Genomic DNA, 25,208 nt, shown 5'->3' on the forward strand with positions numbered 1-25,208 from the left:
ATTACAGCCTCAAGTCTTTTTGAATATGATGCCACAAGCTTGGCACACCTATCCTTGGCCAGTTTCGCCCATTCCTCTTTGCAGCACCTCTCAAGCTCCATCAGGTTGGATGGGAAGCGTCGGTGCACAGCCATTTTAAGATCTCTCCAGAGATGTTCAATCGGATTCAAGTCTGGGCTCTGGCTGGGCCACTCAAGGACATTCACAGAGTCGTCCTGAAGCCACTCCTTTGATATCTTGGCTGTGTGCTCAGGGTCGTTGTCCTGCTGAAAGATGAACCGTCGCCCCAGTCTGAGGTCAAGAGCGCTCTGGAGCAGGTTTTCATCCAGGATGTCTCTGTACATTGCTGTAGTCATCTTTTCCTTTATCCTGACTAGTCTCCCAGTCCCTGCCGCTGAAAAACATCCCCACAGCATGATGCTGCCACCACCATGCTTCACTGTAGGGATGGTATTGGCCTGGTGATGAGCGGTGCCTGGTTTCCTCCAAACGTGACGCCTGGCATTCACACCAAAGAGTTCAATCTTTGTCTCATCAGACCAGAGAATTTTCTTTCTCATGGTCTGAGAGTCCTTCAGGGCAAACTCCAGGCGGGCAGCCATGTGCCTTTTACTAAGGAGTGGCGTCCGTCTGGCCACTCTACCATACAGGTCTGGTTGGTGGATTGCTGCAGAGATGGTTGTCCTTCTGGAAGGTTCTCCTCTCTCCACAGAAGACCTCTGGAGCTCTGACAGAGTGACCATCGGGTTCTTGGTCACCTCCCTGACTAAGGCCCTTCTTCCCCGATCGCTCAGTTTAGATGGCCGGCCAGCTCTGGGAAGAGTCCTGGTGGTTTCAAATTTCTTCCACTTACGGATGATGGAGGCCACTGTGCTCATTGGGACCTTCAAAGCAGCAGAAATTTTTCTGTAACCTTCCCCAGATTTGTGCCTCGAGACAATCCTGTCTCGGAGGTCTACAGACAATTCCTTTGACTTCATGCTTGGTTTGTGCTCTGACATGAACTGTCAACTGTGGGACCTTATATAGACAGGTGTGTGCCTTTCCAAATCATGTCCAGTCAACTGAATGTACCACAGGTGGACTCCAATTATGCTGCAGAAACATCTCAAGGATGATCAGGGGAAACAGGATGCACCTGAGCTCAATTTTGAGCTTCATGGCAAAGGCTGTGAATACTTATGTACATGTGCTTTCTCAATTTTTTTATTTTTAATAAATTTCCAAAAACATCAAGTAAACTTTTTTCACGTTGTCATTATGGGGTGTTGTGTGTAGAATTCTGAGGAAAAAAATGAATTTACAGTAATCCCTCCATCACGGGGGTTGTGTTCCAGAGCCACCCGCGAAAAGTGAAAATCCGCGAAGTAGAAACCATATGTTTATATGGTTGTTTTTATATTGTCATGCTTGGGTCACAGATTTGCGCAGAAACACAGGAGGTTGTAGAGAGACAGGAACGTTATTCAAACACTGCAAACAAACATTTGTCTCTTTTTCAAAAGTTTAAACTGTGCTTCATGACAAGACAGAGATGACAGTTCCATCTCACAATTAAAAGAATGCAAACATATCTTCCTCTTCAAAGGAGTGCACGTCAGGAGCAGATAATGTCAGAGAGATAGAGAAAAGCAAACAAATCAATAGGGCTGTTTGGCTTTTAAGTATGCGAAGCACCACCGGCACAAGGCTGTTGAAGGCGGCAGCTCACACCCCCTCCGTCAGGAGCAGAGAAAGAGAGAGAGAGATAAAAACAAACAATCAAAAATCAATACGTGCCCTTCGTGCTTTTAAGTATGCGAAGCACCGTGCAGCATGTCGCTTCACGAAGCAGCTGCACAGAAGGGAGCAACGTGAAGATAATCTTTCAGCATTTTTAGACGAGCGTCCGTATCGTCTAGGTGTGCGAACAGCCCCTACATCAGGATCAAAGAATGTCAGTGCAAGAGAGAGAGAGAGAGAGAAAAGTAAGCTGGGTAGCTTCTCAGCCATCTGCCAATAGTGTTCCTTGTATGAAATCAACTGGGCAAACCAACTGAGGAAGCATGTACCAGAAATTAACTGACCCATTGTCTGCAGAAATCCGCGAAACAGCAAAAAATTCGCGATATATATTTAAATATGCTTACATATAAAATCTGCGATAGAGTGAAGCCGCGAAAGGTGAAGCGCGATATAGCGAGGGATTACTGTAATCCATTTTGGAATAAAGCTGTAACATAACAAAATGTGGAAAAAGTGATGCGCTGTGAATACTTTCCGGATGCACTCTATATATATCCATCCATTTTCCAACCCGCCGAATCTGAACACAGGGTCACGGGGGTCTGCTAGAGCCAATCCCAGCCAACACAGGGCACAAGGCAGGGAACCAATCCTGGGCAGGGTGCCAACCCACCGCAGGACACACACAAACACACCCACACACCAAGCACACACTAGGGCCAATTTAGAATCGCCCATCCACCTAACCTGCATGTCTTTGGACTGTGGGAGGAAACCGGAGCGCCCGGAGGAAACCCACGCAGACACGGGGAGAACATGCAAACTCCACGCAGGGAGGACCCGGGAAGCGAACCCAGGTCCCCAGATCTCCCAACTGCGAGGCAGCAGCGCTACCCACTGCGCCACTGTGCCGCCTATATATATATATATATATATATATATATATATATAATATATTTCTCAAAGTCTCTTCCATTTTTTTTTTCCCTACAAAGGTTTTTTGGGAGTTTTTCCTTGTCTTAGAGAGTCAAGGCTGCGGGGCTATCAAAAGGCAGGGCCTGTTAAAGCCCATTGCAGGACTCCTTGTATGATTTTGGGCTCTACAAAAATAAATTGTATTGTATTAGTCACCAACAGAAACCCCCTTCACTAAATGCTTTTCAGTTAAGCTGCTTAACCTGTGCTTTACCTCTTCAGGTGTCACATTCAAAGGAGTGGCCTTCCGACCTTTATTGGCATTTGGTGTTTTTACTAAACTTGAGGCAAAGAGAATTCAGCGGGTTGTTCACTAAATATAATTGCTATGTGCATCAAAATCCATCAAAATGAATGAGATTGTGTATGTTACACTAGTAAAAAATTCTATATATATACTGTATATGTATTTCTCAAGGTCTCTTCCATTTTTTTCCCTACAAAGGGAATATACTTTGTTTATGTTAAACTAGTAAAAAATTCTATATATGGATTTTTGTCTTTGTAATAGAGCTGGCAAAGTTTTGAGGAAAAAAGGAAAAACTAGGACATGTTCATGCTGTAACTGGCAACTGTGCTCCCTTAACTCTTTGAGGGCTGAATATTTTTTTTTCAAAAAACTTTTTCTGAAAAGCACACAAAGCAGTGGTTTCACACATAAATCAACATACATCATCTTGTGCTGTGTGCCGTGGCTGCTGTCGCCATCTGTTTGGGGTCTCTAACAGGCAAGGGGGCAGCTCAATGACCAGCAGGAGTCCACAATTGGCTGGCTGCCCTTGCATAGCAGTAGCAGTCGCAGTGTAACGCAATCTGGTTTGTATCTCTTGTCATCGCGAGTGGTGGGCCTTAAAAGGTGAATGCTGGCGTAGGCGTATCAGCTACACAAACACGTTCAGCACCTCGATCAGCTGATGCTTGTCCCTCCATTTTGTTTTCGATCCCCAGATCACTTGCAACTCAGAGTCTGATTCAGTGATTCGATACACAAAACGTTGCCCACAGAGCATTTTACTTTGCTTGTTCAATTTGGTCTTTCAGCAGATGTCGATGCCTTTTTAGATGTTGTTTGCTCTTTGCTACTTATGCACATGCAGGAAATCTCGGTCAAATCAACGAAGCTAATTTTAAAGAGAGGGGAACTAAAACATAGTGGCGAGTTTTGTCACAGTTTACACCTGATTACCGTCCCCTACCCCTGAATTTCGACAAAAGTCGACATCTGCCCTGAATGAGTTAATGCCCACCACTGATGATGTCACATGTGAAGAAGCAAGATTCCCATTGGGCTGTGTCTATGAGTACTTGTAGCCATCCACTGCCAACAATTTCAGATGTGCCCAGGAGTGCTGTGACTGCTCCTCTGATCATACAGCACTGGTGCTAGTAGTAATGGAATCGTCACATGTACAGAATACACACAGCATCACCGCTCTCCGGCACCTCGTTAAACAAGAATGTAGCAACAACAACATTTATTTGTACAGAACATTTTCATACAAAGAATGTGGCTCAAAGTGCTTTCTGTACAGGACGTCATAAAGAAAGTTACAAGAGAAGAAAAAACAAGATTAGGTAAGAATCATAATGAATAAGTAACAAAGGAAAAAATTCAAACAGTCTTATAAAACATAGATATATAATTAGTAGTTAGGGTAGTGTCTTTATTTACAGTATCATGATGTAAGTCTCAAAAGATGAGTCTCGTGAGGAGATCAAAAAAAAAAAACTCCAGTTAAGCTGGGAAAAAAAAAAACAAATCTGCAGGGGTTCCAAGACCAAAGGACCACCCAGCCTCCACTGGGCATTCTGTTTAACTTAAATGTGCTTTAGTTATTCTTCATTGTTTCCAGGCTTCGTCCCAGAGGATTCTACTGTATGCAGTGGACAGCTGGGGCACCCGCTTTTACTCAGGTATCACAGGTGCTGCACAGTGTCTCAGTCTGCTGGTGGCGAGCACAAAACACCACCACAGAAAAACCAGAACAGAAAAGCAGAGATTAGTAGAGATTAGTAAAGATTGCAAATCTCAGAACAGTATGATTATTTGTAGGCCTCTGTAGTCTATTAAGAGTACATCTAAAACATAGATACAAAAAAGCCATATTAAAAAATGGGTTTTTAGCAGTTTTTTTAAAATGTTCCACTGTATTAGCCCGACAAATCTCTATTAAAGTGTATATATATATTTTTTATTAGAAAATACAAATCATCTTATCTGAAGAAGCAGGCCTCCTTAAAATACAAGGAGATAGATAGATCGATAGATATAAAAGGCACTATATGATAGATAGATAGATATGAAAGGCAGTATATGATTGATAGATAGATAGATATTAAAGGCACTATATGATAGATAGATAGATAGATAGATAGATAGATAGATAGATAGATAGATAGATAGATAGATAGATAGATAGATAGATAGATAAGGCACTATATGAAAGATTGATAGATAGATATAAAAGGCACTATATGATAGATAGATAGATAGATAGATAGATAGATAGATAGATAGATAGATAGATATAAAAGGCATTTTATGATACAGTAGATAGATTTGAAAGGCAGTATATGATAAATAGATAGATATGAAAGGCACTATATGATAGATTAATAGATAGATAGATACTGTAGATAGATAGATAGATAGATAGATAAGGCACTAATTGATAGATAGATAGATAGATAGATAGATAGATAGATAGATAGATAGATAGATAGATAGATAGATATAAAAGGCACTATATGATAGATCGATAGATAGATATAAAGGCAGTATATGATAGATCGGTAGATAGATAGATATGAAAGGCACTATATGATAGATCGATAAATAGATATGAAAGGCAGTATATGATAGATCGATAGATAGATAGATATGAAAGGCACTATATGATAGATTGATAGATCGATATGAAAGGCAGTATATGATAGATCGATAGATAGATATAAAAGGCACTTTATGATACAGTAGATAGATTTGAAAGGCAGTATATGATAGCTAGATAGATAGGTATGAAAGGCAGTATATGATAGATAGATATGAAAGGCACTATATGATAGATAGATAGATATGAAGGGCACTATATGATAGATAGATAGTGTGGCAAACGACCAGGCACCTTGCCCCACCATGACGCCTGGAGCAGGGAAGGGCCGGGAGAGGGGCAATATCTCCACTGGGCTTAAAAGGGCAGCCCCCTGATTTCCATTAAGGACCTGTGGGGGTCTGTGGCCAACCCCAGGGGGCATCTGGATGGTTCCCGAGCCCTGGAGAACAGCACTTCCGCCACATCAGGAAGTGTTGCCGGAATACCAACTCAGAGCACATCCGGGGCGTTATAAAAGGGGCCGCCTCACTCCTTTCGGAAAGCCGGAGTCGGGAGGAGGAACACGTAGCTTGCGAGGGAGGAGTGGAGGCGGCCGAAGAGAGGAAAAGGAGTGAGTAGTTGTGTATGAGTTGGTGGAACTAGACTGTAAATATTGTAAATAAACCATATGTGTTGTGTCTGTCTGTGGCCAGGCTATCTTTTACAATAGATAAATTTGAAATGCACTATAAGATAGATAGATAGGAAAGGCACTATATAATCGATAGATAGATAGGGAAAATGTGCTATATAAATAAATGTTGTTGTTGTTATATAATAGCTAGAAAGAAAGAAAAAAGAACAAACAAATGAACTGTATTTGTCCCCTGGGGGAAGTATGTCTTTTTACAGAAGCCCTTTAAATAAATAAATGCATTTATAGGTAGATAAGCTTGTAAATAAATTAATATGCAGAGACACTTTGAGATGAACACTCACCAAAATAATTGTAAAGCAAAAAAAAAAAAATAAAGGAAATATCTGACACGGCAGTCACAGTCACGGTGAGGAGCCATACAGGTGTATTGCTGTTGGTTTTAAGGAAGTCTGAAAGTCCTCAGTGTTGTTGTGTCACAGAGAGGATGTGCAGCGTTGCTCATAATGGCCCTCAGCTCCGTTCTGTTTTAATTCTCTCCGTTGCTACGACCTTCAGGCGGTCTAGTGTGCGTCCCATAACTGAGCCTGCTCTTTTAATTGGCTTGTAGAGCCTTTAGCTACAGGACATCCAAACTCCGGAAACCCCACTAGTCTTAACATTTAAATTAAGGCCGAAGACTTGTTTTATCACAGAGTGCTGCTGTTTTCTACTATTCTTTTTTATTGCTCTTTCAATTTTAAAATTGTTCTGCCTGGTTTTTTTTTCTCTTCATCTTTTATCCATTTTGATCCATTGTTTAAGCATACACAATGAAACTGCTAACCTGTCATGTCTCACTATCTTGAAAGTGATGTTAGCTGAGAAAAAGAGGAGCAGCGTGACTTGTGAATGCCTTGGCTGTATTTATTTCCAGCCTCGCCTTTGAATACAGTAAATGCTTGAGGGCTGGAAAGCAGCAGAGCGTGTGTTGCTTTGTAACTGAAAAGAAATTCTCAGCTCTCAGACTTCAAAGGCAGCACCAGTGTGTGCTAAACAGTGAGTTAGGGTTAGAAACCCAATGTTGTCAGGTCATAAAAAATGGAAAACCCGTTTTGTGAAGAAAGAGGAAGAGGATCAGTCCACATAAGATGCAAAGAAGTGAATTGCAGCCACATGGGTTTCAGACACTTCTGAGTGGTGTTATTCCGTCTGGGCTCTGAGAGGTACTAGTCAGGTACATGAGGCCCTGGTTAGCCACTGAGAGATGCTTGACCTCTAGAAGGTGTTAGATACTAATTTACAGATATGGCAGGGGTTTGGGATGTGCTGTTGATCAACAAAGAACTGTCTGGGTTTCATTAATTGCAAGTTTTTTCAGGGGGGCTCAAGCATTGCCTTTCACTTGTCATTAACTGAGAACTTTTGGTCAGGTGGTGAGCTCATTTCAAGAGCTGTATGGTGTTAGGAAGCACTAGAACAGTGTGGGCCACAGAAGGTACTGATCAAATCAGAGTGCTGTCTGGACTATAAAGAAGAGCTGGTAAGGCCTTCAATTTTACTGGTCATTAACCACTTTGGGGTCAATTGAGGGGACTGAATACTTAAAAACAGGGCTATTAAAATGAAGGGCGCATCACAAACATTTATGGTTATAAAATGCTTTGCATTTATCATTCCAACAGATGGTGCATCACAAGCATTAACAGTGCGTTAACAGATCCCATACCAAATGGCATATAGCAGAGACGTGAGCATTGCATGGTGCACTGCAAACATTAACGCTGAGGTCTGAGTTGATTTCAACCCACTTAGCAGTGAAAACATCTCGCTGATTGGGAAAAGGGTTAGAATGAAAACCTCCCGCCACCCTGGCTTAGGAGAAGTATCTGCACAGCATGATGCTCCTGCCACTGTAGTTCATTATAGATGATTAGTCTCTCTTAGGTCATGTTTAGTGTTCTTTGTAAAACACATAGCATCTTAATTGTTTTCGAGTAAGCTCAGTCTCCTCTCATTTTCCTAACCACTTTTCCTGGTGAGGGTCATGCTACATAGCAGCAGGCCAGACAGGTAAGCCCAGGCCTTTCTTTCCCCAACTACAGATTCCAGCTCTTTCTGGGGAATTCCCAAACATTCCCAAGTCAGGCAAGAGATGTATTTCCTCCAGTGTGTCCTGGGTCTGCCACTGGGTCTTTGCTGTGTGAGAATGTGCCCAGAGCAGCTCTAGGGGGAGTATCCTTACAACACATCCAGAGTACCAATCCGGAGAAGTAAGGACTCTACTCTGAGACTCTTCTGGATCGCTGAGCTTCTCACCCTATCATGGAGCATCAGCCTAGCCAGCCTGCGTCACTGCCGCTTATACCAGGTGGTACACGAAAAACTGAACCATCTCCTACTCCAACGTCGACGTACGTTTCTTAGCTCGTACACGAAATGCAAGATATGCAATATAAAAATTCAATTGCAATTGTTTGAAGGCACCACATGCAATAAAATACACGTTTTTTCTTGTCATCGTCCTTCTTTTCTTGGACACAAGTCATTCTGTACAGCTTCATTTGTAGTGAGTGCAACACACGTAGACAAGACCAGCGCGAAACATTCGCTTGTTGTGCCAATTTACGTTGGCTTCCGGCCATCCGTTTCTGAATATCTGCTATGACCGCAGGTGTACGAATGGACTGGGCCTGATTCCTTTGCAGTTTGCAACTGACCCAATCTTACGCCATTTCGTTACCAACTCATGAATACTACTCTTTGCTGGTTGGTTTACACCAGGAAACTTCTGTGCGAAAATGTCCCGCATTTCCTTAAAAGAACCGGTAGACACATACGCCTCCACTATTCCAATCCTCTGTTGCAGAGAATACATCTTTCGGATCTCTTTCACGCACGTCTGTACCCACTGGCTCACAGCTTCCTTACTAATGCACAGTTGGAGCTTCTGACCCCGTCGCAACAACGAGGCTCTGCGATCATGATGGCAACTGCCAGTATAATAGCTCAAGTCAGCTGGTCAGAGACGGTTCGGTTTTTTGTGTGCCACCCTGTATCTGTGATCTCATTCTTTTAGTCGTTATCCGCAGTGTGTGACCATAAGTGAGGACAGTAAACCGACAGTTTTGTCTTTAGCCTCAGCTCCCGTTTCACCATCTTGGACCAGTACAGCACCTGTGGAACAGCTGCCTCAGTTCTAATCCACTTGTCAGTCTCACTCTCCCTTTTTTCCATCACTCATAAACAAGATCTCGAGATACTTGAACATGTCCATTAAGGCAGTTTTCCCCTGAATTACCTGGAGAGAGCAATCCACTCTGCTTCCAAAGAAGAAACATGACCTCAGCCTTGTAGGGGCTGATCCTCACCTCATCTCCTTCACACTCGGCAACAAATCACTCGAGTGTGTATGAAGGTAATAATCAGAAGTGGGAAAGAGGACAACACCATCTACATAAAGCAGTGATGCCCTCCCCAACTGGACACCCTCATGTCCTTGGTTGCACCTTAATATCCTGCCCATAAAAACCACAAACAGGGATGGTGACGAGACCCAAACTTGAACATCCACGGTGAATGAATTCGACTTAACAGCAAGTATTTGGACACAACCCTCACTGCATTTGTATAGGGAATGAACAGCACACTAGAGCATTTACGTTACATTTACATTTGTTTGCTTAGCAAGCACTTTTATCAAAAACAGCTTACAAAAGAGGTCAACATAATCGGGTAACATCAGTCTGGGGACTGTTTGGGGACAAGAGTACAAAGGAAAATACAAGTCCCAGATTTACAAAAACCTAGTAGCCAATATTAGTTACACAGAAATTCACCAAACAAGAGGGTCTTCAAGTGCTTCTTGAACACATTGAGAGAGTCAGACTTTTGAATGGAGGTGGGCACCTCGTTCCACCAGCTAGGACCTACATGTGATGAGAGTCTGGACTGAGATTTGATATCATGCTGAGATGCCATTCATCAGTTGATCTGAGTGGTCAAGAAGGAGCATAAGGCCGGATTTATGCTTCATGTGACGCATCTGCTGTGGACGCTCCTGCTACGCAAGCGTTTTACTGTTTATACTTGCGAGCATACTTTATGTAAATCTGGAGGAATCCACCAGGTGGCAATAACAATAATAATAATAATTCTTTACATTTATGTAGCGCTTTTCTCACTACTCAAAGTGCTTTCCACACAGGGAAGACCCGGGAAGTGAACCCACAATCTCCTTACTGTAAAGCAGCAGCACTACCACTGTGCCACCTGTGAGGATTAGTGCGAGATATCATCACAGTGCGAACAGGTTCGGCTTCGCTGTGTTGTGATTTGCCTTGAACACCCATTAAATTCTGATGACACCTTGCCGAAATAACTCTGAAAAGGATGTTTAATGATTAAATCCATCAATCCAGGGATGTGGCCATTCCAGCTAGCATTGGGCACAAGGCAGAAACAATCCCTAGATGGGTCTTCAGCTCATCGCAAGATGAATACAAGCACTCACATGCACACTGGCATCATGTTAGTGTCACGAAATCTGCATATCTTTGGAAGGAAACCGGAGCACACTGAGGAAACCCAGCAGGAAAACATGGAAACTCCAGGCAGGGAATATCAGCGATGTGACTCCCTGCGAGACAGCAGTGCTACCGCTCCGCCACCGTGTCACCCCCATGTGTGTAATTATTAACAGTATTTAAATGAAATTAACAATTTATCTGTAAAATGTAACATATAGAGTTTAATGCATTTCATCATGAAAGTGATATCAAGTATAAATCTGAGGATTCTAAATGTGCAGAGAGTTGGAATATCATACATTTAATGTGTTCTTTGTTGTGATCTATTGCTCTTTGCTGCACCTGTCAGGTTGGGAGGAAGCCCCAGAAAAAAAAGACAGCACAAAAGATGGTATGTGAGACTTTTAAAATGTATCGTGTCATTACGATCGGGAATATGCGACGCTGGAATATAAAAGCACCACGAATACATCTGTATGTTGGCAGTTTGCTTCACTACATTGAACTATTCATCAAACATCGAAGCTTGCACATCAATCCAACTAGAATCCACATAGCGACTTTCTGTCACATGTAGATAGTAAACAGAGACTCTGGCGTCACATTCCGACTTTTATCACACTGCGCCCCTCGACTTTTTGCTGGTACTGCAACTTGCAAATGCGTCACGTTAATTTCTGAGGACCTGCTCAGAGGACGCGTCAAATGAATGCTGGGAACGCGTGGCAGCCTTGATACATGCGTGTACGCGTTCTGCGCGTGAAGTATGAATGAGCTCTAAGACCTCACAAGTGTCTCCATATATATAGGTGCAGATCCACTGACAACTCTGTAGGTAAGCATCAAGTGTCTGAACTTCATAGGTGCTGCTACAGGACACCAGTGTAGTGATCTGAAGACAGGAGTAACATGTACCTGCCTCAGCTGTTTGAACAACAGACATGCTGCTTCATTTTCAGTCATCTGCAGCAGCTTGGTGACAAATGCCGTTGCTCCTGCCAGCAGAGAACTGTAGTGGTCCAGTGACAAAACCAAAGCTTAAACCAGAGGTTTTGCTGCATGCTCTGTCAGATATGGTCTGATCTTGCGAATATTGTACAGAGTGAATCTGTAACACTGACTCACATCTCCTTGCAAAACTGATTAGATGCGTTAATCAAGTTAACCCAACAATGCCCTGCAATTTTTAACATCTCCAGTCAGATTTTCTCCACCCCAGCTGCCATACCACCACTGAGTCCAACAGTGATTGGACCACCTCCCATGGAACATGTGCAACACTGCCTCCTGGGAGGACCAGTTTGAGGAATTCCAGTTTAACAGGCCTATCTGCTTTATTCTTCACTCTGTACACCTCCAACTATAAATATAACCGCACGTCATGTCACTTGCAGAAATTCTCAGATGATTCTGCACTTATGGGGGGTACTGATAAGAGGGATGAGGCAGAGGAGAGGAGTCAGGTGGATGACCTTGTTTCTTGGTGCAAAGAGAATTGTCTGCATCTTAACATCAGCAAAACCAAGGAACTGCTTATTGACTTTCACTGCACGAAAGAGCCTCTATGTCTGGTTTACTATTCAAGATGTAGATGTAGAGGTGGTCCACTCCTACAAGTACTTGGGGGTCCACATTAATTACAGGTTGGAGTGGTCTCAGAACACAATGGAACTACTGTATATAGAAAGGCCAGAGCAGGTTTGACCTGTTGCTGCATGTAAACGGTGCCATCTTTTGCATTTACGCCTGATACAGCTGCATCGTTCTTATGTGGGAGTGGACGTTTCTTGTGGGGAGGGCATCCGTCATCTTCATCTGAGTTCACCTCTGTTATAGCACGTCTTTATTTGAAAACTAGTAGTGTCAGATCGGGGGGAGTGTGAACATGACTGAGAGAATAAAACTGAATTTAAAAAAATACTAACTTCTACAAGTACCATAAATTTACACTGGCTGTTACAGACTCATATCCAATGTATGTTTTTAACTTCTGTTTTCTTCACACACTAGGGGGCTCCGCCCCCTGCTTGCTTCGCTCGCCAACCCCTGGTGTTGGGTAATTACAAATAGTGTGATGTATGTATGAGATATAGCATAGTGTGAAGGTGTAGATGACGCATATAGGAAGCAAAGAATAAACTGCATGGCACAGTGTAAAGATTTATTGGAAAATTTCCTTGTACACAACATTAGTAGTAAAGATGGTGTCTTGTCCTTGAATGAGTTTTCCTTGGCATGGATCATGTATAACCTTAACTTTAACGTCAGATGAACGTCGAACTCGTGAGAAGGCCACATAAAGTTGTCCATGTCCAAAAACGGGCTCAGAGAGGTAGATGCCAACCTTGTCCATGGTTTGTCCTTGTGATTTGTTGATGATCATGGCAAATGCAGGTTTAATGGGGAACTGTCGCCGTTTAAGTGTAAAAGGTAATTCTAGGTCAGAACTTGTAAGGTCAATTCTAGGAATGAGAACAGTATTGTTAGCATGTGATCCTGTAAGAACTTTTGCTTCAATAACATTGTGTGTCATGGTGTTGACGACTAAACGTGTACCATTGCATAAACCTTGTTTAGTGTTAAGGTCTCTTAATAGCATGATTATTGTTCCGATTGTAAGGTTAAGATTGTGTTGTGGTAATCCGGCTGGGTTAATAGTGTTCAAATATTTTAAGGGGAAATTCAGATGTTCATTGTCGTCATCAGAGTCAACTTTGTCAGAGCTTAGAAAGAGCTGTGCCTCTCCAGGAAGTAATGCAATGACTTGGTTATTTATGTGATCAACATTAATATTTGTTGGACATAATATAGTCCGTTGTGTTAAAAGGGGTATTTGGTCTAATGAGATTGTTGTTCCAAATATCTCTGTAACTATGTCATTGCAGATAAAGGCTTGAGGAATTGTAATAATATCTGGGTGAAGTCCATCTGTATTGGTGAGTGTTCCATCTCCCAGTTGTAATAACCAATTGTTATATTCTGGATGTGGACATCGCATGTTTTGTACCAACTGTATCTTTTGAAAGTAATGCCAATTGTCCGCGTATTTTAAGGTGGACTGAACAATAGCTGAGCGCATGGCATGTGGAACAATAGCTAAGCACTGTCTAAAATCTCCTCCTAATAAAAGTACCTTTCCTCCAAAGGGAATATTATTATTCATCAACGTTTGTAGAAGTTTATCAATGGTGTTGAGTAAGTGACTGGATGCCATTGTACATTCATCTATAATTAAGTTTTGCAAGACGGATGTCACGTGCATTGTTACTGTTCATTTTCATAGTGGATACCGATGTTTCTGTGATTGGGACCAGTATTTTGAATAAGGAGTGACATGCGTTTTTGGAGCTGAGACATTTTTTCTTCCGCGGTTTCAGAAGCGCGTTGTAGGCGCTGACGTTTATTGTTTTTTTTCATGCGGGTTCGTGTGTGTGGTCCCGTTACTTGAGCCGTATCGTTTTGTACCCGTGATCGTGAATTCATGACTTGTTTGTTCTTTATCGTTAGTAATATGGATAAGTAATAAGGAGGATCGCACTCACTGTTAATATGGAGCCTTTTCTGCGGTTGTACGGTTAATAGTGCATCATTGTAATGAGATTCACCTATGCTGTATAGTTTGAACATGTTCAGATGATGTATGTTTAATAGGACTGTTCGTTTCTTCGTATTATTACCCATCAGGTGTCGCGCCTGTATATGTATTGTAGTCCGGTCTCTTGTTGTTTATGCATGACGTCGTTTGTGCGTTTTTTTTAGAAGTACGTGTAATGTGCTGTATAGTCTGTACGTTGATTTCAGATGCGAGTTGTAGGCGAATGCTTCTATCGTAGTATCTGCCGTTTTCCGAAACACAAATCGCTTTCTGTAATATGTTGGGTTTGATGTGTGACCCTTTGAGGACTCCGTAGTCTGTCCCGTTTAACTGTGGTGTGGGGGTGTGAGTCCTCTTTTTCAGTACTATCTCGGGCTTGATTTGTGAAGTTTTGTGGACTCCTTAGACTGTCCTGTTTCACTGTTAGGCGGGGATAATCTGATTCAAATATGTTGTGTTGTCCGTATGTGTGGGGTTTTTGTATGATCTCGAGTGTTCGTTTTTGGTTGCTCTTCCGTTCTTGAGCCTCAATCTCGGGCTCGATGGGTGACCGGGTGTGGCGTCCGTAGTCTGTCCCGTTTCACTTTGGGGCTTGTGTCTGACTCCTCTTTTTTGTGTGATATGGGCGCGTTGCCTCATTTCTTATTTCTGTTAGTGGAGGGGTGCTTTTGTGTACATCCCGTTTCGTGTGCTATGTCCGTAGTCTGTCCCGTTTCGTGTGCAATGGGCTTTGTGTGGCGCTCACGTCTGACTCCTTTTTTTTTTGTGTGCTAGGGGCACATTGCCTCATTTTCTATTTCTGTTAGTGGAGGGGGGCTTTGTGTGTCGTGGGTCTGAATCCTCTTTTTTGTGTGCGTCCCGTTTCGTGTGCTATGGGCTTCGTGTGGCGCTGTGTGCCATGGGTTTGTGTGGCGTCTGCATCTGACTCCTTTTTGTTGTGTGCTATGGGCGCGGCACCTCATTTCTTATTTTCCGTTGGTTGGAGGGGGGCTTTGTGTGGCGCCTGCGCACTACGTCTTTTGCGTCCACGGCCCAGGTCCCCCGGTTTACCATTCTCGTTTAATAATATGGATGTGCCATGTCTGTTGTGTTTTTTAGGTGGCCGAGGAGAAAACAGCTGTCCAATCATCACCTTTCCAGAGTGCCCAGCCTTTGCGGATATCCAAGACAAGGAGTTCCATGATGTGCTAACATACCTCACCAGCATTCCAAGGCAAGTGACTCATTTATGTTTCTGCTGGTCATTTGCATTGCCAATATGCGGACAATATTATCCACTGTGGCAACCCCTAACGGGAGTAGCCGAAAGAAGAAGAAGTGTGGAACAACTGATGTAGTCTTTGCATTGAGACATCTCATAGAGAAGCATCGAGAAAAACGCAAAGGATTGCATATGGTGTTTTGATTTGGAGGAGGCTTATGATAGAGTGCCATGTCAAGAGGTCTGGAGGTGCAGGAAAGAGAAAGAAGGAACAGAGAAGTGTGTGAGGATTGTCCAGGATACGTATGAGGGACTGAGGACTTGGGATTAAAAGCAGTGTTGGGTAACAGACAAAATCCCAGTTAGAGGAGGTCTGCACCAGGGGTGGTCTTGAAGTCCTTACCTCTTTGATCTGGTTATGGATGTGTTGAGTCACTGGATGAAAGATCAATCTCCCTGGTGCGGGCTTTTTGCTGATGTGTTGTGTAGCACCAACAATGATGAAGTGGGGAGGAACTTGAAAGAATGGAGAAGGCCTTTGGGAGACAGAGGATTGAAGACAAATAGGAAGAAGTCAGAATACGAGGTGAGACACAAAAATAAGCAGATCGGTAATATATATATTTATTGATGGGCAGTAAGGAGACTTGGGTTCCCTTCGCGGGTCCTCCCTGTGTGGAGTTTTGTGACGATGCAGGTTCGGCTCCATGCTCCCTTCTTCTTTTAGGGAGCCCTTGAACCCAACACCGTCGGTAATGTCACCGATGAGCTAGACAGTGAGGCAATAAACAATTGAGCAAGGGGATGATGTATAAGTGCAAAGTGCTTTTATTAAAAGACAAATCAAAACAGTGTTTATAATAAAGTGCTGTGCAGTTCAATGTCTTCTTTAAATAAATAAATAATCCAATAAAATGAAACGTGGAGGTTAAAATCAAATAGAAAAAACTCTTCTAAAAACCACGAGGTAAAATGTCACAGGAAGTAATGTTAAAACCACAAGCCCGGTGTCTTCTGCTTCCATGGCGGCTCCCCTGCTACGCCCATCTGGTCTGCTCTACAGGAGAGTCGCCTACCTGCAGGATCAGCTGCCCTTCAAACATGTCCGGTAGTCCTCCGTTCCTTGGCTTCGTCGGGCTCCCAACCGGACCGAGACTTGGGATATTTCCCAGCGGCCAAGGCGCTCACGCTGGGACTACACCTGCCCAAAGCCTCCTCGACTCCCGCTCCTGGCAACGGTCAAGTCGATACTTCTACTGGTCACTCCAGCTACTAAGTTGCTCAACTGGAGCGACTGCTTCCTTCAGCCCCACTGAGTGTCGGCCAAACACACCTCTCGTAGGCTCTCCTCCCAGCTGCCTGCTTTCTCTAATGCGAGCTTGCTCTTGCCCGCTCGCTCGCTCTCCTTCCTCACACCAGCTTTCTCCACCTGCTTCCTGTCTTCTCTCTACCTCCCGTTCTCTTCCCTTTCTTTTCTTTTTACCTCTCCTCTCTAACCGAATCGCGCTTCTCTTTATATGCAGAGAGGACATAGCAGCTGCAGCCCATTAGCCACAGGAACAATCACGGATGTTGGCAGTCTCTCACCTGTGCACTTCGGTGAAAAACGCCCACACCGCAGATCGCCCTGCGGCTTGCTATAGCCACCACGCCCCCTCGCTAAGCTGCGAGCGCGGCGATTATTTATTTAAATAAAAACGGCCTTTGGTGGGAGAGCTGTGGACCCATAACACCACAAGTTTGCATGTTCTCCCCGTATCTGTGTGGGTTTCCTCTGGGTGCTTCGGTTTCTTCCCACAGTCCAAAGACATGCAGGTTAGGGTCATTGGCGATCCTAAATTGTCCCTAGTGTGTGCTTGGTGTGTGTGTGTGCGTGTGTGCGTGTGTGTGTGTGTGTGTGTGTGTGTGCCCAGCAGGAATTCAGAAACTATCACATTGATTTATAATATCACAGGGTGTTCTGTTAGTATCAAGAGGTCAGCATTTTCTCATAAAAGAATGCAAGCCAGTCTTATATTCTGTGCATAAACTTAATTTCTTTTCTACCTAAATGAAGATCAAATCATATAGAAGTAAAAAATCATATAGCTCTCTGCAGCATGATTAATACAAAATACAGTCATTGGCATTTGTGAGTTAAATACTTATAATCATCTGTGGCGCCCTGCCTGGGGTTTCTTTCCTGCCTTACGCCCTATGTTGGCTGGGATTGGCTCCAGCAGACCCCCGTGACCCTGTAGTTAGGATATAGCAAGTTGGATAATGGATGGATATTTATTGATGAATTACAGCTTTCTAAACATTGTCACCTTCTATATACTCCCCCTCCCAATCTTTACACCACTCCATATGTATCTTCCATTGATTGAAACACTGCTGGAAGTCTTCTTGCTTGAGGCTCTTCAACAGGCTTGCCGTTTTTATCTTCACTTCGTCCATTGAAGAAAAAGGTGTTCCCTTCAGGTCACTTTTGATTTTCAGTAACAAGTAAAAATCACAGGGAGCTAAATAGGGAGGATGATCGAGGACTGGAATGTTTTTGTCAGTCAAAAACTGCTTTACGGAAAAAGCACTGTGCGCAGGAGTGTTGCCTTGTCTCGTCTCACTGTTCGCTTTTTTCACCCGACATTGTCGCGGCAACTCGTGTATTGATTGTTGTGCAAATACTGACTGGGCTCTTCACAGGATATACCTAGCCGGTCGGCGGTTTGAGTGGGTGTGTAGGAGGGTATATACAGTGGGGCAAAAAAGTATTTAGTCAGCCACCAATTGTGCAAGTTCTCCCACTTAAAAAGATGAGAGAGGCCTGTAATTTTCATCATAGGTATACCTCAACTATGAGAGACAAAATGAGAAAAAAAATCCAGAAAATCACATTGTCTGATTTTTGAAGAATTTATTTGCAAATTATGGTGGAAAAAAAGTATTTGGTCAAGAACAAAAGTTCATCTCAATACTTTGTTATATACCCTTTGTTGGCAATGACAGAGGTCAAACGTTTTCTGTAAGTCTTCACAAGGTTTTCACACACTGTTGCTGGTATTTTGGCCCATTCCTCCATACAGATCTCCTCTAGAGCAGTGATGTTTTGGGGCTGTCGCTGGGCAACACGGACTTTCAACTCCCTCCAAAGATTTTCTATGGGATTGAGATTTGGAGACTGGCTAGGCCACTCCAGGACCTTGAAATGCTTCTTATGAAGCCACTCCTTTGTTACCCAGGCGATGTGTTTGGGATCATTGTCATGCTGAAAGACCTAGCCATGTTTCATCTTCAATGCCCTTGCTGATGGAAGGAGGTGTTCACTCAAAATCTGACGATACATGGCCCCATTCATTCTTTCCTTTACACGGATCAGTCGTCCTGGTCCCTTTGCAGAAAAACAGCCCCAAAACATGATGTTTCCACCCCCATGCAATAGGTATGGTGTTCTTTGGATGCACCTCAGCATTCTTTCTCCTCCAAACACGACGAGTAGAGTTTTTTTCATCTGACCATATGACATTCTCCCAATCCTCTTCTGGATCATCCAAATGCTCTCTAGCAAACTTCAGACGGGCCTGCACATGTACTGGCTTAAGCAGGGGGACACATCTGGCACTGCAGGATTTGAGTCCCTGGCGGCGTAGTGTGTTACTGATGGTAGCCTTTGTTATTTTGGTCCCAGCTCTCTGCAGGTCAATTCACTAGGTCCCCCCGTGTGGTTCTGGGATTTTTGCTCACCATTCTTGTGGTCATTTTGACCCCACGAGGTGAGATCTTGCGTGGAGCCCCAGATCGAGGGAGATTATCAGTGGTCTTGTTTGTCTTCCATTTTCTAATAATTGCTCCCACAGTTGATTTCTTCACACCAAGCTGCTTACCTATTGCAAATTCAGTCTTCCCAGCCTGGTGCAGGTCTACAATTTTGTTTCTGGTGTCCTTTGACAGCTCTTTGGTCTTGGCCATAGTGGAGTTTGGAGTGTTACTGTTTGAGGTTGTGGACAGGTGTCTTTTATATTGATAACGAGTTCAAACAGGTGCCATTAATACAGGTAACAAGTGGAGGACAGAGGAGCCTCTTACAGAAGAAGTTACAGGTCTGTGAGAACCAGAAATCTTGCTTGTTTATAGGTGACCAAATACTTATTTTCCACCATAATTTGCAAATAAATTCTTCAAAAATCAGACAATGTGATTTTCTGGATTTTTTTTCTCATTTTGTCTGTCATAGTTGAGGTATACCTATGATGAAAATTACAGGCCTCTCTCATCTTTTTAAGTGGGAGCACAATTGGTAGCTGACTAAATACTTTTTTGCCCCACTGTAGTTCTATGATTCACATCCAGCTGACCTCCAGACGGTTTTCCTGGAAAGCCCAGTCCAGTTATTTTTGTGTCTTACCTCGTATATGAGGTTAAATGATGATCAAAATTCTTAAGTTAGCCTGCAGGGAGAGTCATTGAAAAGAGAGGATACATTTAAATATCTAGGGTCAGTGGTAGTCCAAGATGGAAAATTAAATGAAGAGATAGCCTACAGTATGAAGTGCAAATGGAACAATTAGAAGAAGGTATCCGGAGTATTGTGTGATCAAAAGAATTAATGCAAAGGTTAAAGGTAAGCAAAGGGAGTGCAGGAGAAGGAAGTTAGATGTGGCAGAAATGAGAATGTGTAGATGGATGTAGATAGATAGATAGATCTTTATTGTCATTGTCACTTTTACAAAGGAGCAACGAAATTGAAGGTGCAATCAACTCAGTGTGAGGAATAAGGGTTAAAAAGACAAAAAGACAGAATATAATAACAAACCGAATAGTAATAAATATACAAATTGCACTTGTTGACCTAAGGTATATATTGCACATTGGAAGAATTATATGGAGCAGTTTTATTTTGAGTTCAGGGCCATGATTGCTTTCAGATAAAAGCTGTTTTTAAGGCGGTTTGTCCTAGTTTTCATAGCTCTGTATCTCTTGCCCGATGGCAAAAGCTGGAAGAGGCAATGACCGGGATGTGATGAGTCCTGTGAAATGTCTATTGCTTTTTTGCGGCTTCGGGAGGTGTAGATTTGTTCCAGAGTGGGGAGGGTACAACCAGTTGTTCTCTCCGCTATCCTGACGACCCTGTGTAGCGCTTTCTTTTCTGAGGAGTTACAGAAAGGGACAGCAGAAGAAATGAGACAATCAGAGGTACAACAAGAGTGGGAGAGATAGCTAAGAAAGTACAGGAAAGTAGGCTGATGTGGTTTGGACGTGTAGTGAAGAGAGACAATGAAAATGTGGGCAAAAGAGTAATGGAAATGGAAGTACAGGGGAGGAGAAAGCGAGGGAGGCCTAAGTGGAGGTGACCGGAATAATACAGGGTGACACAGGGAAAGGGGAAATTTTGGAATGGTGTCAGCCATTGTTTGGGACCAATGCGACCTCATTTAGAACCCCTTACCATCTCTCTATATATAAAATCCAATGTCTGTCCGCTTTTCACAAGAGACCTGCTTAACGGATTTAGATTGGGTTTTTTTCTATAATTTGCTTGAACATTCCGGTTGATTTTACGACTTCTCTCATAGCACTAAGAATCATAGTTTGATTGGAGGAGCGATATATTCGCGCTAATCTGAGACAGAGGTTGCGGGTCGAGGGGAAGAGGATATGTGATGTCAGGAGTGGGGAGCCAAGCGGGGCCCTCCTCATTGTTCTGTTTTACTACTACGTGGGTGGAACCACAGGGGACAGCTAGTTAGTTATAATGGAGCAGTGGAGTGGTGTGCAACAAGCGTTCGCTGTGAAAGCCTTTCATAAGAATGGTGATAGTGTGACTGCTGTGCAACGGGAATTTGAGCGTCATTACCTGTTAAGAAGTCATGTTCGTGTCCCGTCTGCTCATGCGATTACAACATGGGTGAGTACTTTCGAAGAAACGGGTTTAGTCTTAAAAAAGGAAGTCCCCAGGTGGAGCAAATTTGGCATACTGCCCGACAATCGATGGCAGCTATTCAACGATTGTTTGGAAGGTGCATCATTTCACGCAACTGTGACATTCCATAGCCTCCAAGATGCCCAGATCTCTGTTTGTGATTTTTTTCTGTGGGGACATCTTAAAAGCCAAGTGTACCGCACACGTCCAGCAACCATTGCTGAACTAAGAAGGAGGATTGAAGAGGAATTCGCTGGCATTCCCCTTGACATGTTACGGCGAGCAATGCAGAATTTCCACAACAGGCTGTCAAAATGTGTACGGAGAAATTGACAACACCTTCATTATGTTTTCTTCAAAACATAAAATATTGATTACCGTCATTAATTGCATATACTGTAAGATACTTTTCATCTTTAAATGTATTTTGTAATGTGTTTATTCGTGCACTGAACATGAATTGAAAATTTCTCATTTCCCTGCGCCACCCTGCATAAAAGAAGATCTGAAGAAAAAGGGCTTGATTAGCGAAGAGGTGTGGGACCAAGCTGTATGGAAAAGGTTGATCAGGCACATCGACCCCACATAGAAGTGGGAAGTGATGAAGAGGAAGAAGAAGACCATAGTAGCTAAGTTCCCCAGGGCCATGAGACTTCCACCAACCTTTTGTAATAAGAGATTCTAAAGAAGAAAGGCATGCTGTGGGTAGCACATTATCTCTCCATTCTCTTTTAGCTCTTTTTTTCCCCTGATATTCTCTGGTTTCTTTGCAGCCTACCATTCTGCAAGCTCTCTGATGTCACAAAGTTCCAATGCATTATAGTCACATTCCTGCCTAAAGCAATAGGTGTACACTGTTAGTGTGTAGCCATAAATTTACATCAAAGGAAAAGAGAGCAAGAGAAAGCCATCAATCTGTTTTCCCTCATAAAGTATGTTACACACTGCACATTAAAAATAGTGAAACACTGCGCTTCATGATGAAAGCCAATAGATGCAGGGCATCAGCTGCCAAAGCAAGAATGTGCCAGGACCAAATATAGTTTGTCAGTCTTTAATTTACAAATCACGTAAGAATACCATACAAACTGCATCTTGCCAGATGGCCTCTGAAGATGTCAGGGTGTCATCTTTTACAGAGAGGCACAGTGGTAAAGCTGGGTGTTGGTCTACAGCTTCAAAATTAAATTACAGTCACATAAAAAAATAAGTACGCCCTATGGAATGTTTTTTATTTTTTTTAGCATATTTGGATATATGAAGAGCTGATCTTCATTTAAACAGTATCTGCAGGTAAAGATAGCATCATGCCACATTTACATTTTGTAGACACTGCTCAGGATAAAGCGGGTTTGGATAATGAATGAATAAATAGTAAGTTCACCCCTACATTTATCACTGCCTTAAACACCTAAAACTGGAATCAAGAGAGGGAATCGTGGAGGAGCATGCCAGTCTTAAACCTCAGAGAGATTGTTTGCTTTGCTCTTTCTTGTTAATGTGTGTGTTATCACTATGCCTACATCAAAGAAGTTCTCTGAAGTGTTCAGAAAGAAGGTTATACATACTGTCTCGCTTGGGTCACAAAGTTGCACAGGAGCACTCTGGGTAATCCAAGACAAGTCTCTTTCAGGAGCGATCCAACCACACAAGGGACAACTGTCAAACCGGCTGCCTTGGCTCCGCCTATTGGTCAAAGGAACACAAATTCTTCCTCCTCAAATGGGCGCGGCGGCGGCTCAGGAGCTCCGACCAGAGCAGACAGTGTCTGGTGGAAGAGGGACCAGTCAGTGAGCCACGAGGACATGCTGAAATCTCGGGCGGTACGGCAGCAAGCAGCTGATCCCACAAAGATGAGGAGATGAAAAGCTGTGTTTGTTTCCCATTGAATCACAGTTTAAGAGGGGGTTTCGGGGGGAGTGGCCTCGTCCCCTTGGGTCCGCGTTCACCACATTCACAATACCTATGAATCTGGGAATGAACGTGAAACAAAATCTCCAAACAACTGGAAATTAACAACTCCACTGTCCGAAGGATCATCTACAAGTGGAGAAGATTTCAAGCAACTGCCAACTGGTCCAGACAAGGCCACCCCAGCAAGTTCAGCCTAAGAGCAGAACGCATGATGCTGAAATAAACCTCTGAGAAACCCAGAATTGCATCACAGGACCTACAGGTGGCTCTCAGAACAGTTCATGTCAAAGTGCAGAAGTTTACCAAAAGGAAGAGGCTGCACAAAAGACAGCATTTGAACAGAATAGCAGCTGGAAAGCATGGTGGTAAAAAAAGTTATGGTCTGGGGCTGCTCTGCTGCGTTTGGGCTTGAGCAGCTCACCCTCACAGAATCCGCTATGAATTCTCCATTGTACCAGAGGGTGCCTGAGGATAATATTCACCCATCTGTCAGAACATTAAAGCTCAACCGAAACTGGACCTTGCATCATGACAATGACCCTAAAAATACCATTACAGTATATACTCGCGGATAAGTTGGGACTTGATTTTATTTTCCGGTATTTTATAATGTCCATTGTATAAGTCGAATGCAGAAAACTCGCCATTGGTCCAAGAGATTATGATATGCTAACGCCCACCTGAGAGAGTAACCATGGAGCACACGGCCGTTTTTCCTTTGTATTGTGCCTACGTGACCACACGGTAATACCTGAACTATTCTGAAGCAACGTTTGCACTGTTTTCTGTTTTTTGTATCTCACACCCTCATACACCTTTATCGTAAGAGCATTCCTTATCTACGATGAAGCGTTCGATCAGAAGAAAATATGAAGCTGGTTTTAAATTAAACGTCGAACAAAGTGGCGAAAGAAATTGGTAACTGTGCTGCTGCAACAAAATCCAATGTGTCTGAGAAACTGATGAGAGATTGGAGGAGGCAAGAAGATATAAAAAATAAAAAAAATTAAGGGTCGTATTTTTGAACGGGTGTGTAAGTCGGGGTCTGATTTTATGATCGTTTTTTCGGGTTTCAAGACTCGACTTATACGCGAGTATATACGGTAAATTAAAAGGGCAAGCTTAGTTATAGCATGCACTCTGGACCCCCAGAAGGTCATAGCAAAGGAGAGATTTAAAACAAAACTGAGTGCCATTATGAACAACGCTGCTTCTTCTCTCTGACACATCAACACTGAAGACTTTCAGTCAACAAATTATTAGGGAAAAGTGCGTCAAGAAACATGACTGGGGGGTCCTTCATAACAACAGCAACATGTCTGTACGGAACCTCACTGGGTCTGGGGCTGCCAAGTCAGAAATTTTCTTTCTTTTTAATTTTCTTCTTTGTTCAGATCAAAGTGTGTGTGCATATTTGTTTATTTACTTATCTACCTATTTATCATGGCCGGCCTGTACACTGGTACTGTGAGTGCTGTACAGAGTGGAGGCAGGACCGCTGCATTTTTCCCAGTTGATTCTGGGGGTCTGTTAGGGGTGTGTTCTGCTCTCCTACTCTGTTCATTGCTTACATGGACTGGGTGTTGGGCAGGGTCGTGGGGTCCAGCGGCTGTTGGGTGTCTGTTGGTGAAGAAAGATTCACGGATCTTGACTTTTCTGACGATACTGTGATCTTTGTGGAGTCAATGGAGGCTCTGATCGGGGCTCTGGAGAACCTGAGCGAGGAGTCTGAGTGTCTGGGCTTGTGAGTGTCCTGATAAAAACCAAGATCAGGCCTTCAATGACCTCTTGGGCACAGCCATCAGCAGTGTGTCTGTCTGTGGAGGGAGTGTCGACCTCATCGAGAGGTTTACTTACCTGGACAGTGACATTCATATGACTCTTCCTATGAAGTCAGTAGATGGACTGAGAGAGCATGGGGGG

At 43.2% G+C, this 25,208-nt stretch overlaps 1 protein-coding gene across 12 annotated transcripts in view; it reads left to right on the top strand.

The window, feature by feature from the left end:
• Positions 1-25,208, top strand: part of mcf2la (mcf.2 cell line derived transforming sequence-like a) — a 324,509-nt gene that overhangs the window by 206,608 nt on the left and 92,693 nt on the right. For all 12 annotated transcript variants that reach the window (XM_051926314.1, XM_051926317.1, XM_051926322.1 and 9 more), the window contains exon 3: positions 15,370-15,484. In XM_051926314.1, coding sequence (XP_051782274.1) covers positions 15,370-15,484 — 115 coding nt within the window. The remainder of the gene's footprint in view (positions 1-15,369; positions 15,485-25,208) is intronic.

The sequence above is a fragment of the Erpetoichthys calabaricus genome, chromosome 4 (assembly GCF_900747795.2).
Source record: "Erpetoichthys calabaricus chromosome 4, fErpCal1.3, whole genome shotgun sequence".
In the NCBI taxonomy this organism is placed as follows: Eukaryota; Metazoa; Chordata; class Cladistia; order Polypteriformes; family Polypteridae; genus Erpetoichthys; species Erpetoichthys calabaricus.